This window comes from Chinchilla lanigera, unplaced genomic scaffold, assembly GCF_000276665.1.
Source record: "Chinchilla lanigera isolate Chin_1 unplaced genomic scaffold, ChiLan1.0 scaffold00015, whole genome shotgun sequence".
Lineage (NCBI taxonomy): Eukaryota > Metazoa > Chordata > Mammalia > Rodentia > Chinchillidae > Chinchilla > Chinchilla lanigera.
Genome location: NW_004955416.1, coordinates 13,015,386 through 13,034,538, shown reverse-complemented (window position 1 = coordinate 13,034,538; position 19,153 = coordinate 13,015,386). Strand labels below are relative to the sequence as shown.

At 36.0% G+C, this 19,153-nt stretch overlaps 1 protein-coding gene and 1 long non-coding RNA gene across 7 annotated transcripts in view; one reads left to right on the top strand and one right to left on the bottom strand.

The window, feature by feature from the left end:
- LOC102026423 overlaps nt 1–5,870 on the bottom strand; it is a 47,903-nt gene extending 42,033 nt beyond the window's left edge. For 2 of the 3 annotated variants that reach the window (XR_260376.1, XR_001233326.1), the window contains exons 1-2: nt 5,752–5,870; nt 4,786–4,854 (exon numbers count right to left, since the gene is read on the bottom strand). This is a non-coding gene — a long non-coding RNA (uncharacterized LOC102026423). Of the gene's footprint in view, nt 1–3,904; nt 4,603–4,785; nt 4,855–5,751 lie in introns of those variants that run through there. The other variant, XR_260378.1, reaches the window with a different exon arrangement.
- Nucleotides 1–19,153, top strand: part of Adamtsl3 (ADAMTS-like 3) — a 314,808-nt gene that overhangs the window by 98,422 nt on the left and 197,233 nt on the right. For all 4 annotated transcript variants that reach the window (XM_013512536.1, XM_013512537.1, XM_005381454.2 and 1 more), the window contains exon 5: nt 16,277–16,322. In XM_013512536.1, coding sequence (XP_013367990.1) covers nt 16,277–16,322 — 46 coding nt within the window. The remainder of the gene's footprint in view (nt 1–16,276; nt 16,323–19,153) is intronic.

Here is a 19,153-nt window from a genome sequence, read left to right as displayed (position 1 = left end):
ACAGCCCAAATGCCCATCAACCAATGAACAGATAAAGAAGATGTAGCTTTTTACATAATGGAGTACTACTCTGCCATAAAGAAGGATAAACTTGAGACATTTCTAGGTGAGTGGGATACACCTTGTGACCATAATCTTAGTGAAATAATTGGGACACATATGTTTAAATATGGCATTGTGAGAAACCAAAAGGGTAAGTAAGAACCAAAATAGATATTGGGAAATGAGAAGAAAATATTGAAAAGGGGAGGTGTAAGGGAAAAAGAAAGGAAGGAAGGAAACAGGAAAAAGAGAATAGGAAGAAAAATGGAAATAAAGCTTTTGTAAATAAGGAGGGAAAGGGGTTTGAAGGAAGGGGGGAATTGGAAAAAAAGAAGCAAGATATATCATTTACAGGTACAAGTTCCCTGTGACAAATGGTATCATTATGTATATCTAAAATGTATCAATAATAAATAATAAATAATAAATAATAAATAAATTTTAGTAATAAAATTAATTTTGAAAAAAGAACATTCATCTGGCTTGAGTGGACTGAAATTTCATGCTACCCTGTCTTTGTGTGAGTCTATATTCATCCATTGTGTTGGACACCTGATGGACTCATCCACTATGAAGATTCATTGCCTTCAGTCTTAAATTATTTATTACATGATTTATTCTTATTTTCCTCTTTTGTTGTCAAAACTCCTACCATTCAGATATTAGATCGAGTTTTCTGTTTGTCCATTTATCCTGCTTTATAGGAGATTTACCTTATTTTCCCAGTATCTTACTAAGTATTTTCTACATAGAATTTCCTACTTTGTGTGTGTGTATATATATATTCTTTTTGAGATATATTTTCCATGAAAATTTAAAAACAGCAGTCATTCCTTGATTCTGTTTTATCTTTGAGGATATGAACAGACTTCTGGGAGGAAGTTTTCTTTCTGTTTTTCTCAGTTCTGTCCAAGTTGTTTTTGTTTAGTCACTGGTCACTGCGTTTTGTCTTAGATCCTTCTCTAAGGTTTCTGATGACCTTCGTTTGTATTTAAGGAAAGGAGCTTTGAGCTTACCTGGGGAGGCATGTGCTAGTCCATCTGTGTTTGATGTTGCTTCTGGGTGTTCTAGTTCTCAATACCCTGGTTTCTTGGAAAAGTTTCTTCTGGTTCTAACATCCAAGAGCCAAGTGCAGCAGAAAGCTGGGGTCTCAAGACAGATCAATTTGGATGTAATCCCTGCTTCCAACATAGAACCCTTGCCATTTTTTGTACCCAGTTATTGCTCAGGCCAGAGGCTTCTATTTATACTTTGGAGATAACAATACCCAATCTGTTGAGGTAAGGAAGAGGAGCCAGTCTCACTGTTTCTGATCCCAGCTTTATCCCACTTTCAGAAGGGGGTCTGATGTACTATTTCTGGAGCTTTCTGTGAGTTCTGAAGAGCAAACTGAGTTGCTACTAGTAATTCCCCACTGCCGTCTTAGGGCTTACCTTTTTTTAGTCTGTGAAGTCCAAAAATACACTTAATATGAAATACATAATTCAAATAACCCCATAACTATTTCAGAAGTTGAATTTGTAACTAACATTTCTGTCTTTCTAAATGGTGTCCAGGCCCAGATTGTTTCACTGGCAAATTCCATCAAGCATTTATAGAAGAATTTACAAAAATTCCATATTATTTATTCCAGAAAATAAAACAAGAGGGAAGAATTCCCAATTCATTTTATGAATCTAGTATGACTCTAATCCCAAAGCCAGAGAAAGACTAAACAAAAAACAAAACTACAGACCTAAGTATCTTGTGACTATAGAAATAAATATTAAGAAAATAGTATCAACTACTATCCAGATGTATATAAAAATTGTACATCAGGACTGAGGGAAATTTATTCCAGGGACATAAGGCTGGTTTGGTATGTGAAAGTCAGTCACTGTAATCCAGCCAGTTAACAGGCTAAAGAAGAAAATATTCATAAGGGTCATATTGATTTATGCAGAAAAAACACTAGAAAAATGTTGACATAAATTCATTATGAAGAACTCTGAGAGAAATAGGAATGGAGGGGAAGTTCCTCAGTCTAAATACCTGGAATGATATTTACACTTACAGTGAAATACTGAATGCTTTCTCTCTCAGATCTGTTCCCCCCACTCTTTATCAACAGAATGTTGAAAGTTATACCCAGTGTAATAAGGCAAGAAAAGAAAATAAGAAAACTGGGCGGATAACATTTTTGCCCATGCAGAAAATCCCAAAACCTACAAAATACCTTCTACAACTAAAAAGTTAGTTTAGCAAGGTCCAGAAGACAGAATAAACATACAAACGCTATTGTATTTCTCTTACTAGTGGCAAACACATAGACATCAAAATTTATGATAGAATAAACACCATTTATAATCACTCAAAAATGTCTAATACCATATCTATCTGAATATGTGCGGGATTGCAAAGTGCTAATGAAAGAAATTAAAATCGAAATAAATGAGAGACATACTTTGTTTATTGGTTTTGTGACCACAGAGTAGAGATATTATTTCTCCCTAAAGTGACTTACTAGTTTAACCCAATTCCTCTTAAAATCCCAGCAAAATGTTTTTATAGATATAAACAAGATTTTTCTGTAGAAAAAGATAGAACTTAGAATAGCGAAGATAATTTTGAAAAAAATAGTACAGCAGAAGAATCATTTTGCCTAGGATGAAGGCTCATTACTGTATACAGCTATAGTAGTCAAAGGACTGGTGTTAGCAGAGGGATAAATGCAGAGATCAATAGGAGAAAATATTTGCAAACCACATATCTGATGATGGCCCAGGATGTATAATAAGAACTCTTTAAAGTAATCATTAAAAAAGAAACTATTAGTAGATGAACAAAAGACATGAGGAGATATTCATGAACAGATATTTTAATATTACTGGAGAGATTTACAGAGGGCAAATAAGCATATGAAATGTCATTCAGCAGTGCTGTCTATGAAGGAAATACAAACTGAGGTATTGTTACATAACTATTATGCTGTCTAAGAAAGAAAACAGGTGACAATATGAAGTACTGGCAAAAATGCAGAAAAACCAGATTACTGATATCTTAGTAATGGGAACATACATTATTTCATAAATAAAACATAAATTAAAACATAAATTAAACATAAATTACATAAATTAAAAATATACAACTACTATACAACTCAGTCCTTGCATTTCTGGGCATTTATCCCAGAGAAATGACAGTTATCACATAGTGAATGGACCTGAATGTTTATAGATGCTTTCTTTAGAACATCTACAAAGTGGAAGCAACCTAGATACCCTTCCTTAGGTGAACAGTTAATTCCACAACATTAAACAGAAACCGTCAGTGCATGAAACATCCTGGGTAAATCTCCAGAGAATTACGATGAAATTTTTAAAAAGCTAATCTCCAAATATCACATACTACATGGTTCTGCTTCTGTATGTTACTGACATGACAAACATGATAGAAATGGAGAACAGATTAGTAGTTGCCCAGTGGAAAGGAAGAGGTGGGGAAGCTTTGATGGTCCTTGTGATAAAAGAAGAGTTTTATACCTAAACTGTATTAATGCCACCACCCTCACTATGAGAGTCTTGCAAGATATTATTATTGAAGCAAACTGGGTAGAGTTGAGACCTTCCCTTCTCTCCCCTTCTATCTTTTTTCCTCCCTCCCTCCCTCCCTCCCTTCCTGCCTTCCCTCTCTCCCTCCCTTCTTCCTATCTTCCTTCTTTTATTGTTTTTGGTACTGGAGACAGAACCTAAGGCTTCCACACTGAACTATATCCCCAGAAACCCCTCTCCCATTTTAAAAAAAATTTAAGACAGAATCTTGCTAAGTCACTAAGTTGCCCAGCCTGGACCAGAATTTGGGATTCTCTTGCATCAGCCTCCCAGACTATGGAGATTACAGACATAAGCCACCACACTGGTGACATTGTCTTTTATAAAACCATGTGGCTTACAGTTCTTTTCAGGTGAAAGATTTTATTTCACAAAAAGATATCCAGAAATTCAAGTTAGGATGTGAATCCTTTTAAAAGTAAACCTACAAGAAATTGAGGGAAATCCACACAGCCAAACTCAGAGGAAACTGAAGGCCAGTCCTGTAAGCACGTAACTGATTCCCCAGTGATGGAGAATAGACTTGCTGATCTCTAGAACTCAGGCTCCTGAATTTTTGTTCCTTCATAATCATAGGAGAGCAAGTCTTGAGTGTATGTGAAGCACAGCTTTGGAGCTGTGGCCCCTAAATAAAGTAGAGCACTTGAAGGTCATACACTAACTAAACAGATGGACTCGGGAAAAACATACACCAGGATAAGGAGGTTGAATATCTTAATTCCGAACAGAAGGAAGGTTTGCATTTTGGAACAGTGGACCTGTTCTCCCAAGTTTGAAGTCTGTTGATCTATCCATGTTGTATATATGAAGTATGTCGACTGTGTATATCACACACAATTGTGGAAGGTTTGAGATGAGCATATTAACCTAAAAAGTGACCTTGTGACCTGTGATAACTCTGTAGTGACAGATCAAGCCAGGCTGAGCAGGATTCTTTTGGTAGAGCCCTGGGTCTTCAAAGTTCACAATCCTGAAATACGCAATACATGAGGTAATTTTCTATTAGGGTAAGCCGGCCCAGCAGTGATGATTTAAGGGAGAAAAGTCATTCATTTATGAAAATAGCATTTGATAAAAGTAATACTTATTCACTACTGAAATCTTAGCAAACTAGGAATATAGATGTCATCCTTCATAGAAAAATGTCACTTACATGTTTTTTAACATTTGGTGTGAGATGAGTGTCTACTGTCATTAAATATTCTTTACTGTACTTCAGGTCCTAATCGGTATTGTAACACAGGAAAAAAATAAAACAAGGTATGAGGATTAGGAAAGAAATAACTCTCATTATCCAAAGACTACAGAATTGTGTCAGTAAAAAAACCAAGAGCACCTATACATAAAGTAACAAGACTAATAAAAGTTCATTGAAAATTGATAGAAACAAAATGAAGGCACAAATAAATGTTCTCTTACACAGACAGTAGTGAAAACTAATTAGAAAACAAAATTTCAAAAAGGTGAAACTTATACTGTTAACAAAATATAAAGGACCTTGTCATAAAGTCAACAAAAGTTATATAGACTTACATGAAAGCTTTTAAAAGCACATCTAAATAAATGGACCAACATGATATGATCATAAATAGGAAGTCTCAGCATCATAAAATGCCAATTCCTCCAAAATTAATCTTTTAATGAAGGGTCATTCCAATTCTAATAACCATATGGAGATACGGAGGTAATGAAAACAAGTTTTTAAAAGAACAAAACGGGAAACATGCATAGACAGTAAAATTTTAAAATTTAAGTACAGTAGTGGCATGGGCAGAAATAGATCACTGTCGCAAAACTGAGTGCCCATAAATAGTTGAACTGAAAACTCAAGCTGCAAGTTATACATGATATACCACACACTTCTTAGTTACCTCTTCTGTTTCTGAATTAGTATTTGCTTAACTTTTTCATTTTTTAAGACTTATGTAAAGTTGTTCAGTCTACTTATATACCCATCTTAGCCTGGATTCTGAAATTTGCTTTTAGGCCTGAGACACTCCAAATTCCCCTCTTCCTGAGCTTATCTAATTTGAACAAATGCGTGAGGCTAGAAAGCATCCTACTGCACATATACATGTAATTAATAAGTGAGAGGCGAGTGGGTGGCAGTGTATGTCACCTTTTAAGCCTGGTTCCTGGTGTGGGCCATGACATGGACTTGTCCACTTGTCCAGTGTCTAAGAAACGAGCGGTGACATCATTTTCCTGCATAAAAATGAAATTAAAAAAGAAAAGCAGATTTTTTTAATAATGCAAACATTCCTGCTCCCTGCCTTTTAGGCAGCTGCAACCCTAATCATTCTTGACCCGTGCCCATATTCAAAACTCTCATTGTCATTTTGGAAGTGCTCCGAAATCTTTAAAAAGGAAACTTTCCCTTGGAAGGCTTATCTTTATCCTTGAGCAGCCGTAGAGGCTTAGTAAGTCTTCATAAATATTGGGCACTTGCGGTCAGTTTTTCTTGGAAGAGGGATACGGAGATGATTACATATGAAACTAAACAAAAAGTCATCCCAAAGCTTTAGAAAGCATTTCAGTGCTTCTCTCTTATCAACCTGCTCCTTTAAATTCATCATTTAAGGAAGGGGATGAACGTAGCTTACTCTGCTCATTTATTTCTTTGCGGATAAAGTTATTTCAGAACTTGATTACATCTGAGTACTTAAGTCACTTCTCTTGCGCCACAAACCATATGCCAGCCAGAATGTCTCTTTCTCTTGCAAAAAGTTGTAACTTAATATTCCAGTCCAATACCAACCATGGGAAATACAGGTTTAACGTAACTACTACTTTAAAAATTAATATATTTTTATTCTTCAAAACACATGCTTCTCAGTCTTTATGACACTATTTGAGTCAACATATCATATAAATATAATAAATTATAGTGCTATAAACTCTAAGCAAACTTTATTAATGTTTTTAATGTATCCTCATATGGAATCAACATATGTTTTTCATATATTCATAAATTTATGACTTCAAAAAATCTTCAATTTCAGGATGCTGTGAGTGTTGTAGTGGATAGAAAATTTCTAATTGTGAAATGATGTTTTTGAATTTTTATATTCTCCTGATAGCCATTAGCTCTTGCATATACTAATTAGAATGATATTAAAAGCTTGCAAGTAATATTTCTGCAGCTTAGTTGCTTTGGGCCACGGGAATTATTTCCAGAATAAGCTGGCAGGTTTCTGCTTGGAGAATTAGGACTCCAATGTCCTTAACTTTAAAATAACTTGCATTTCATTTTATGCCTGTTTCATAAAGTAGTCATTCATTTTCATACTAAATTGTAACCAAAGCATGCCACATCAGGGGCATCCCACATAGGGGCCAGTCAGAGGTTCAGTGTGTGCTGCATTGCATAAAGTGGAACAGAACGTTAAAAGCTGGTGGCCAGAGGATTGGTTTAAAAAACCTTGCAAGTAATTTACAAGGGGAATGGAGAGTTAATCTCCTTGCATCTTTACATCCATATCCGGGTATGTAGTAGGTCAACCCAAAATGTTGTTGAAGAAGGAATGAGTCCAAAATAGTGCCTTATAGTTTGAGAATTCATGCAATTAAATGCTTTCTTTTCCATATTACTTTGCTGTGGTTGCAGTGGGATTTATAGTGGAAATGCACTTACTATTTAGGTTTAGAATTTTTTAGGCTAAAATTTTTAGACTGAATACTCACAAGGCAAAGTAGTGACTCATGGATACTCAACTTTCAATTGGAGCACAGCAGGTGGCAGTGGAGTGTAGGCCTAGTCTACACAGTAGGCCTGAGATATGGCCATGAGATACCTTTGAATGATGTTCGTTTCTTACCTTTTTGCATAGATTTATTTTTACAAAAATAATTTTTACTCATGGATCTTATTTACTCTTTCAGTTTCTCACACTAAGGAAACAATGTGATGTTTACATGTGCAATTTTGATTTTAGTTGTGTTTTCTTTCCTTTATCAATTTTAACTTAAGATGGTGAGCTCTTTTGGATGGAATACCCAATTACTAAAAACTATACCTGTATTTTAAACATATATACATTTACTTTATGCATATTTATTGATTTTATGTTATGCATTTTAATAGAAATTCATTTTATTTCCAGAGCTACTGCATATTTTCAGACTATTATTTTGAATACTGCTTTCATCCTTGTAATGTCTTTAATTCTGAGGTTATACTTCCCTTTCTCTATATCCACGATTTTAGTGAGTATGGTCTCTAGTTGCATCTGTTTACCTCTAAAGCCTCAAGTTTATCTTTTTTATAGCTGAGTAATACTCCATTGTATAAAAATACCACATCTTTTTTATCCATTCATCTCTTAATAGACATTGGGGTTGTTTCCAAGATTTAGCTATGACAAATTGTGCTGCTATAAACATGGGTGCACATATATTGCTATGATAGGATGTTTTCATTTCTTCTGGAAAAATACCCAGAAGGGGAATAGCTAGGCTGAATGAGACCTTATATTTTTTGATCACTTTTGCATGCCTGTACCCGGTAATCTGAGCAACTACTTTGAAGATACCAATATACAATATAATAAGCATTTTTAGTTTCCTATCATCTTGTTTTGAAATTCTGTATTGTTTTTATTGTTGTTTGGTCTTTTTTGTCTTTTAAAATGAAAAAAATTTTAAATAATAATTTTTACTTAAATAGCTGAAGTTAAACAATTACTAAAATGCATCTGAAAAATTATTCCTAAGTTTCTAAGACACTTTCTAAAGAAAAGGCTATTTTTAAATGTTTCAACAGTTTTTTTACCCTGTTATTTCTATCAACTTAATCTCTTTATCTGTATCTCTTTAATTTGCCAGTCGCTTTGAAATTCGAATTGAAAGTGCTTTAGGACTATAAGTCAGTATGGTACAAAAAGCTCTTGGTTATCACTTTCCCAATCTATTAGCAGCTTTCCTCTGTTGGGGCTTTTCCAAAATAAGCATAGTAGCTTAAATTACCCTCTTTCACTTTTCCTGCTATTTATTTTCTCTTTATCCACACAAAAAGCAATATGAAATAAGACTTGTAAGTGAATGACCTTATCCACAGGCACAGCTGTTGTTCTCCAGCAAAATGGGGTCATGTCCCATAGGCCAAGAGAAAGATTTCACCTTAGTACAGCTTTCTTGGCATCCTCCCAGTTTGATGCTTCTTGAATGTTTAAAATGTAATGTGGTCTCATCAAGATTTTAATAAATATCAGAATAATATATCTATGACAAGTCAAAGAATTAGAAATGTATAGTTGCCAACTGTTAAGGTTTAGTTAATCCCATTGATAATCTGGGAAGATGTTCTAAGCCTGAGAAGGAGCAACTAATTGAATACACTGTCTTCAAGTTTAGAAATTTAACTCCCATTTGGATAGTGCTTTTGGAGGCAGCTATAGTGCTGTTCTTTTCACTCCAAAACTTCTTTCTTCCAAAGCCTTCTAAATCCAGTTAGGATTGTACCTCCCAGAAAACATAAACTATTAGGACACTCAAGGGGGGTGTTACAAATGGAACAGGAAATATAATGTGACGTTGGTATAGAATGAAAATGGAGAGGGGTAATTTTTTAGGACCGCACAGAAAAAAAAAGTGAAAATCAGAATTAAAAATTACACAAGCACAATAAAATACTAAATAATTATGACAGAAAAATAAAATCAGTCATTGGAAGGAATAGCTGAAGAAGAATTGCTGGTAGCAGAAAAGGCATTCTATCAAATGAGCTCATTATAAGAGAAAATTATGGACAAATTGATAAAGAAATCATGGGTATAGAGAAAGGAAAGTATAACCTTGGAATTAAAGACATTACCAGGATGAAAGCAGTATTCAAAATAATAGTCTGAAAATATGCAGTAGCTCTGGAAATAAAATGAATTTCTATTAAAATGCATAACAAAATCAATTAATATGCATAAAATAAATGTATATATGTTTAAAATACAGGTATAGTTTTTAGTAATTGGGTATTCCATCCAAAAGAGCTCACCATCTTCAGTTAAAATTGATGAAGGAAAGAAAACACAACTAAATACATCCTAACTTATAACCTTTACTTCAAATACTAACAAATCAAAGCAAAATAAACAAAATTCTCCAGAAAGAAAAAATAAAACACATATGCAAAAGAATAAAAACCAGACTTCTCCTCTGCAAATCTGAATGTCAGTGGTTAGTGCAGCATGTCTATAGTTTTGAGGAAAAAGGATTGTGTAAATAGTAATACCATATCAGGTGCAACTCCTTATCTATGTGAAATACACAGGTGCAGTAATATGCCAACCATATGTCCTTCTTGAAAAAGCAAACAATTAAATAAACCTTGGACAACCTGGAGTTAAACTCTCACATATAAAAAAAACCACAAAACAACTGAAATGTGTTAGCTATTTTTAATTTGTGTTCTAAATATGGACAAAAGTGAAACTATAAAGATGCTTAGCAAAATCATTTTATATTACATTAAAAAAACAAGCTGAGCAATCTTTTTTCTAGGTGCTGACCTAAAAGAAATGAAAACTTACATTCCCACAAAACCTGTATGTGAATGATTATAGCAGTTCTTTTTGTAATTTCCCCAAAATGGAAACAAATATGAAGCTAATGAATGATTAAATAAAATGCTGTATGCATAAACAGTAGACAACTTAGCAATTTAAAAGATGCAAACTAGTTATGTATGCAACAAGAATGAATTTCAAATGTATCATGCCAAAGAATAATACTGGCCTTTAAAAACTACATATTGTGTGATTCCATTTATATCATGTTCTGGAAAGGGCAGAATTATAGGTGCAGAAAACAGTGGTTGCCAGGAGCCAAGAGTAGGGAGGATTTGACCACACAGGGCAGGATGATGGCATCTTTAGAGGGGATGGAACCCTTCCAAGTATTGATTAGTGGTTACACTGCTGTGTGGGTTTGTCAGAACTCAAATTGTAGGTGCCTCCTCATGAAACTTTAAAAGTAAGAAACAAGTGACATTACCACAATAGGCAACAGCTATACAACAATGTAAATGTAGTTAACAAATACTCATTTATATTCTTAAAAATGCTTAAATAAATGCAAAGGAACTGAAATTATCTCATGCGCATTATCAGATCATAGTGCATGAAGCTGGAAATAAATGCCAAAAGAAACCACAAAAACTACATAATGGAAATTAAATAACACTCTCCTGAACAAGGAATGGGTCACAGATGAAATTAAAGAAGACATTAGGTAGTTTTTACAATTAAATAATAGTGCCAGTATGACATACTGGAACTTAGGAGATCCAATGATGGAAATTTATAGCAGTGAATTCCCACATCAGGAAAACAGAGTGAGCTCAAATGAGCAACCTAATATTGAATCTCAAGATTCTAGAAAAAGAAGAGCAAGTTAAATGCAAAGCACATACAAGGGAGGAAATTATAAAGATCAGAGCAGAAATTAATGCAATTAAGACTGAGAAAACAACACAAAGAATCAATGAATCAAAGAGTTAGTACTTTGAAAGATTAAATAAAATTAACAACTCTTATCTTAAGCAACCTTATCCAAAAAAGGAAAGAAAAGACATAAATCCGTGCAATTAATAATGAAAAGGGGGAAATCACAACAGATCCTACAGAAATCCAGAAGATCATCAGTACCTACTTCAAGAACATGTACCCTAATACAATGGAAAATATAGAAGAAGTGGACAGGTTCCTAGATACATGTGAATTACAAAGTCAAGTCAAGAAGATGTAAAAATTCTGAATAACCTAGTATCAGGCAATGAAACTTAAAAGGTAATAAGAAAATTGCCAACAAAGAAAAGCTCAGGTCCTGGTGGATTTAATGTTGAATTCTACAAGAACTTTGCAGAATATTTAATGCCACTACTCCTCAAACTCTTTAATGGAATTGAAAGTGAAGCAGTTCTCGCAAACTTATTCCTAAAAGCAAGCATTACCTCATACTAAAACCAGGGAAGCACCTAGCCATGAAAGAGAACTATAGGCCAATCTCCTTCATGACAATAGATGCAAAAATCCTCAATACCATACTGGCAAACAATGCCGCAAATCATCAAATAGATCGTACACTATGACTAAGTAGGATTTATCCCGGGAATGCAGGGTCAACACACACACATATCAATGAAAATAATGTTCCACATTAACAGAACCAAAGACAAAAACTGCATAATCATCTCCATAAATGCAAAAAAAGCATTTGACAAAGTCCAACTCATAATAAAAACCCTACAGAAAATTGAAACATATGGTCTTTATCTCAATCTGATAAAAGCCATCCAGGACAAACCAACAGCTAACATTATACTAAATGGTGAAAAACTGAAAGCTTTCAATCTAAAATCAGGTACAAGACACAGATGCCCTCTATCACCATTCATGTTAAATATATTTCTGGAAACACTAGCCAAAGCAATTAGACAAGAGAAATAAAAGGAAGAGTGATAGGAAAGAAGGTTCTTAGATAGGCAGAACTAATATAGTAAGAATAGCCACACTTCCAAAATTGTTATACAGATTCAATCATCCCCAATCCAAATATCAACAGCATACCTTACAGAACTAGAGAACATAATTCTAAAATTCATATGTATCGAGAAGAGACCTAGAATGGCAAAAGCAATTCTAGGAAACAAGAGCAAGGCAGGGAGCATCATAATCCCTCATTTGAAGTTATACTGCAGCTATGTGATAAAACAATATGCTACTGATAAAAAAAAAAAATACAGACCTAAATATCAATGGAACAAAATAGGAAATGCAGAAACGACTTCAAATACACTCAGCTACCTTATCTTTGACAAAGGGTCAAAGCCCTTCACTGGAAGAAAGATAGCCTCTTCAATAAATGGTGCTGGGGAAACTGGCTTTTTACATGTCAAAAATTGAACCCATATCTCTCACCATACACTAAACTAAAATTGAAATGGATCAAATATCTAAACATTAAAACAGAAATACTAAGTCTTCTGGAAGATAGAATAGGAAAAACTCTTGAAAACATACATATAGGTAAAGACTTTGTGAACAAAACCCAGTTGCACAGGAAATATTACAAAGAATCAACAAGTTGGATTACATAAAACTTATTATTATTATTGTTATTTTTTGTCTTTTTTGAGACAGGGTCTCGCTCTGCAGTTCAGTCTGGCCTTGAGCTTACTGTGTGGCCCAGGCTGGTCTCGAACTCGCAAGGATCCTCCTGCCTCAGACTCCTCAGTGCTGGGATTACAGGCATGCACAACCATGCCTGGCTACATAAAATTTAAAAAGCTTTTGCACAGCAAAGGAAATCACCAACTGACTGAAGAAGAGACAACACACAGAATGAGAAAAAAAATTACCAGTTACTCCTCCAATGAAGAATTAACATCTAGAATTTATAAATGACTAAAAAATGGACATCTGAAATGTATAGACACTTTTCAGATGAAATGCAAACAGCAGATACTTATATGAAAAAATCCTCAACATCACTGTCACTCAAGAAATGGACATTAAAACAACACAGATTCCATCTCTACCATAAAACCAACCAATAACAAATGCCAATGAGGCTGTGGGGGAAAAGGAATGCTTCCCCATTGTTGATGGGAGTGTAAACTCATTCAACCACTGTGGAAATCAGTATGGAGGTTTTTCAAAAAACTGAAAATAGAGGTTCTATTTGACCCAGTGTTGCCCTCCTAAGTTTCTTTCAAAAAGAGTTAGATGCATCATACCACAGTGATACATGTATACCCATGTTTATAGCAGCACAATTTACAATAGCTCAATCTTACAAACAGTACATATGCCCATCAACAGGTGAATGGATAAAGAAAATGTGGTATTTATATACAATGGAGCACTACCCTGCCATACAGAAGGATAAACTTAAATAATTTGTAGGAAAATGGATGCACCTTGAGACCATACTCTTAAGTGAAATAAATTGGACACACAGGTTAAAATATTGCATTGTTTCTCTTGTGTGAGAAGCTCAAAGTGTAAATAAGGAGCATAATGGAGGATAGATATTGTGAAATAGGAAGAAAATGTTCCAATGGGAAGGGGAGCAAGGGAGGAGTGAGAGAGAAGGGAAAATAGGTAAAAGGGAAAAAAAGAATACAAGGGAAAAATAGAAATGAAGCTTTCATAAATGGGGCAGGGGAAAAGGGTTAAAGGGAGTGGAAGGGATTGGAAGAAAAAAGAAGAAAGATTTTTTATCTTTTATCTACAAGTTCCCCACAATGACTGCAACCAATTTGTATAAATAAAAAATTAAAGTTAAAAAATGGTTAAGAGGGTAAATTTCAAGATATGCCCATTTTACCACAATTACAAACTTTTCAATTCAAAGCAACAACAAAAACCAGTTAATGTTTAATTGTTTAATCAGTCTTGCATGCCTGTATCTGGTAATCTGAGCAACTACTCTGAAGATAACAATAAGTAATACAACAGCCACTGTTGATTTCCTGTCATCTTGTTTTGAAATTCTGTATCGTTTTTATAGTTTTTGTGTTGTTGTGTTTTTGTCTTTGTTTTTGTTATTTTTGTTCTTTTCTCTTTAAAATAAAAATAATACGTGTATAATGGACTACAATGTAATCATTAAAACAATTTTTTTCTAAAGAATTATCAATAAAATGGAAAAATGCTTATAATATTAGATTAAAGCAAATATAAAAATGAATTAACAGCCAGATTTTCAACTCTTCAAATAAATCATGGCAGAAGCATTAGAAGATTAAGGGCCAGAATTGTAAGAGCAAAGGTCTTGTTGAAAACATTTTGTATGACTGACTTTCTACCTCTTGAAGTCTCAACACAGAATTGTCTTCCACTCACTCCTTTTGTAATCAATAAAAATAGGGTCACCAGAAAGTACCTTGGGGAGCAGCATTACTTGTATATTGCTGGTGCCATCAACCATTTCAGATAGGCTCAAAATGTCATTTTAGGGTTAGAAGTACTTCGGTCAGCTTTCCAAATTTTGCTATAAAATATTAGAATAAGAAACCTAGCAGGGCATGGTCATGCATGCTTGTAATTCTAGCACTTTGGGAAGCTAAGGCAGGAAGATCACAAGCCTGAGCCCAGCCTGGGCAGTTTATTGAGTTAGCAAATACCTGTCTCAGAATTTTAAAAAATATAAATAAATGAGAACTGGGGATGTAGATCAGTGTGAAGATCCTGGATTCAATTTCTAGTACACCAAAAGAAAAATTAAAAAAAAAGAATAACATTTAAAATTCTTCTATTGTCACAGACTAAATATTTTAAAGAACTTTATTGTTAGATTATTTCATCAATATGCAAACATAGAATGCATTTGTACAAACAAACATGGCTATGTAGCATCTGGTAATGTAACAGAAAATGTTCTCCCAAGCCAGTCTGTTAGTTGCCCAGGTAGCAGTTCCTGTTACAAGTTTCTGTTACTTCTGTCTCCAAGAAAGAGCTGGTCACTGTGATGCATATTATAGAAACCAATCAATAACAGCCAAATACTCTGCTTCTGTACTTCCTGCATGCTTATCCCATATAAGCCTCAAACTACCGAGGATCAGGGCCTGATATTTTGGTAATGATCCCAACCAGTGTCCATCGATGTAAAATAAATCTGCCTCCAAATGCTGCGTGTTGCTTTGGTGTTTCTGCTTGCCATTGCAGTAGTATATTCATAGGGAACCCTCACCTTCATGTACATGGTCTGTGGACAGATGCAACATTGGATGGTGCCTGACTGTAGTGTCTACTGACTTTTAATTCAAGGGACTGATTTAAATATGTGGTTCGCTTTCCTCATTTTAAGTTTGCTATTTGATTGACCAGTAAGACATAAAAGAAAAAAAGCATGCCACTGAAAAATTGAGAAAGGTGTCGTTAATATATCTAATATAGAGCAGTGAACACTGGACTGAGTAAAGTACCTGTTGGTTGGAGTTTCAAATATTCAAAGGCCAATCCAGCCTGGACAGTGAGTGGTGGGATCCCTAAGCTGGAAGGAAGGACAGGTTATGTGGCTGGTGACCGTCATTGGAGTATTCTCACACTGATGGTATTGGCATCCCAAGGAAGCTGCCTGACACTGTTTCATAGGGTTTATTTAGTAAGACTGATGTTTGAAATAAAGCAGCAGCATTGCCACAAGCAGATTTCTAACAGAGACAGTTGTACCAACTGGAGGAGGAGGACAGAGAATCCCCAGCTGACCTGGGCTGCTTCAGGAAGAGGGGGCGGGAAGTCCCTGGGGGAACAAGCCACACAAATGCTTCTGCTTGTAACTTGTCCTTTCTCCTCATAGAAAAACAACACAGCTGTACACATTAAAAACACACCCACACCCACAACATATTAATTTCACCGGTTACATAGGCCTTGGGCTAGACTCACATGTGTGTAATAAAGTTAGTTATTATTACATTAAACAGCTGAAGAATTCCCTTACTATTTAGTGTGCACTTGTATGAGACTTTTCATTCTCATGACCCATGCAAGTTATTTTATTGGAATTTAAACTTTGCAATCTTTGAGATAATGTGCATTAGCAAAAAAAAAAAAAAAATCAGGACTAGTATCTTGTTTTTGCTTTCTTTTTTTAAGCCTCCCACTTCTACAGAATCATCATTTTCTTTTTTCCTTCTTCAGGAATTGTGAGGGGCAGAATATTCGATACAAGACATGCAGCCATCACGTAAGTCCTAGAATAACAATATATAACCCAATAAAGTCATGTTTGAAGTATATTATCATAAGTACTATAAAGCTAACAGTTTTTTGTGAAGCTTGACTACTTGTTTGACAACTGCTTTTGTGTCTCTTGTACCTTTCATTTATCCTAGCTTTTTGACCATTTGATCATTTCTGAATTCATAGAAACTATACATAATACCATAAACTCCCTCAGAATTCACAGTGCTTTTTGGTTCAGTATCTCACCTGACCTCCACAGGGTCTCTCAGGTGCAGGCAGGCAAATGTGGTTATTTCTCATATGCAGACCCAGGAACTGGGGCAGAGGACAGGAAAGATTAATTTCTGGTCATATCAGAAGAATGCAAAGAATATGGACTTGATCAGTGTAGTGCTGATTCTGCCACCACAAACCCCTGTCTTGTCCAATGCAAAACATGTTCAGGTGGCTCATCAGAAGATTACATAGCCAGGCGTGGTGGCGCATGCCTGTAATCCCAGCACTGAGGAGGCTGAGGCAGGAGGATTGTTGCGAGTTCAAAACCAGTGTGGGCTACAAAGTGAGCTCAAGGCCAGCCTGAACTGCATAGTGAGACCCTGTCTTAAAAAGACAAGAAGGAGAAGGAGAAGGACAAGGAGAAGGAGAAGGACAAGGAGATCACACAGAATGAGAAATTTATACAAACCTCACTCTTATTTTCCATCAGTTACCACTAAAATAAATTAGAATATTTTTCTTTGTAAATGTAAAAAAACACCAAATAAACACAAAGATTCAATCTTCTTTTCCACTCAGAACATTTCCCTTGTTACTGCTATTGCTTCATGTCCAAATTAAAGTGATAGGAATTAAAAGGAAACTGAGATGCTGGAGAATTCATCTGATCAGATCTAGCCATTCTGTAGGACAGGAGCTTGGAAAGGTCTCCAGCTCTGTTTGATGATGAAATGATGCTGCAGACAGCAGTGACTAAAGCCTGGTAGCTTCGAATAACACATGTGCCCATGAGCGCTGATGTAATTGGAGGGGCACTATTCTTAAAGAGACCACTGTGGGTGTTCCAAGCCCTGGAACAGTAGAACAGACCTGAATAGCCATAGTCAGCAAGGGACAAAGGTCAGAGAAGAGGAGGGAATGACCTCTTCCATGTACCCTTGTGTCTATAGCCACAGCCCCCAGCAGTTCCTCTGCCTAGGGACTGACTTTACAGCTGCATTTCAAAATCCCACCACCACAGCTGAGGATGCTACCTATATGAAAGGGAGAGTCAGAAGAGCTGTTGCATGAAGCCTGGATGTGATAGGGACATGCATGCAGAGCACACAGATGAAGAAATCCATGTTGTGCAGGGGAGAGTACTTCAAGAAGCAGGAGTGGGATTCTCGACCATGTTGCTGTCCCCAAGAAATCAGGCTGTAGTTCAGTGGCTCTCCCAGGTCTGTTCTGTTGGGGCGGGGGGGTGTGGTGTGGCTTTCAGCTTTGCAGCTGAAAGTTGAGGAACAGGCACGCCTGTGTGCAGGGCTCCAGCTCCCACACGCCTGCTGTCCCCACACAGAAGCATCAATCAGCACTGAGCATAGATTCTTACAGCTGGAGCCTGGGCCCATGGCCACAGAGAAGAATGACCCTTATCACAAGTCTAACAGAGCAGTGGCAGTCTCCAAGAGAAGTCATGCATGTCAGCCAGAAGGTCTTATACCTGAATTCACTGACGGTGCAGGTTTTCTTATGCCAGGGTTTTTAGGATTAATGGCAGTGCTAGTGGAGGCAAAGGGAAAAGTACTTTTGATTATGCAATATATCACAATTTGGCAGGAATGTGTTTGTGAAGTGTACATATTTATTGTGAGTGCAGTTAGCTCTGTGCAGTGGGCTGTGTGCGTGCCCTGTGGCTTCCTAGAAGAGGTGACATTTGATGTGTCCTCTGAAGGATCTGTATACCATTGACCCTATGCATGCCTCATTTCTGATAGCTTCTCACTGTTTTTCTTGGAGGTGTTTTTTCCTTTCCATTGATGTTACTCCTACTCTAGGCAAGGTCTCCAGACCTCCAGGCCACCTTACCTGAAATGCCACCTTCTCTATATCACTGCCCTGTTTGCATCCTTAGTACTTCTCAGTCCCCCCCTCTCACATGCAGGACCTTGAGACATTGGCTGAATATACAAGGTGTGGTCAAAAAATATTACCGTTAAAGACACACTGCTGTGGATCTAGCTCAAAATATTCCCCCTTGCTTTGAACACACTTATCCCATCATCCTTGCCACTTTCCGGAGCAGCTCTGGAAGTCCTCTTTCTTGGGTGTCTTTAGTTGTGTTATTGTGGCTGCCCCAATTCAAAATATTGACCTTTCATAGTCATTTTGACTTTGGGGAAGACACAGAAGTCTCACAACGCCAGATCTGATGAATAAGGTGGATGAGGACTCACTGTAATATTTTTACCAGCCTGCCTTTTTATGGATGGTAGCCAACAGCAGCATTCTCCACATTTTTTTAATCACACATTGTAGACATGCTCAAGAAAGAGAACTTTCAGAATTGCTGTAGAAAGTGACGATAAGCATGTTCAAAGCTAAGGGAAATATTTAGAGGGGATTAATGGCAATGTGTCTTTCATTGTAATTTTTTTTAATTTAAAAATTAACCATGTATTCCGTTCACACCTTGAATCTCTTCTTCGATGCACAACTCTCATGTTTGCTGGACAATGCAGTGCAAGGCCCCTTAAAGATACTAAATTTATTTATTTATTTTTTGCTCATGCTGTTTTCCATGTCTTGGTGGATTCCTGTTTCCATGTCTTGGTGGATTCCACATCATCCTTTAAA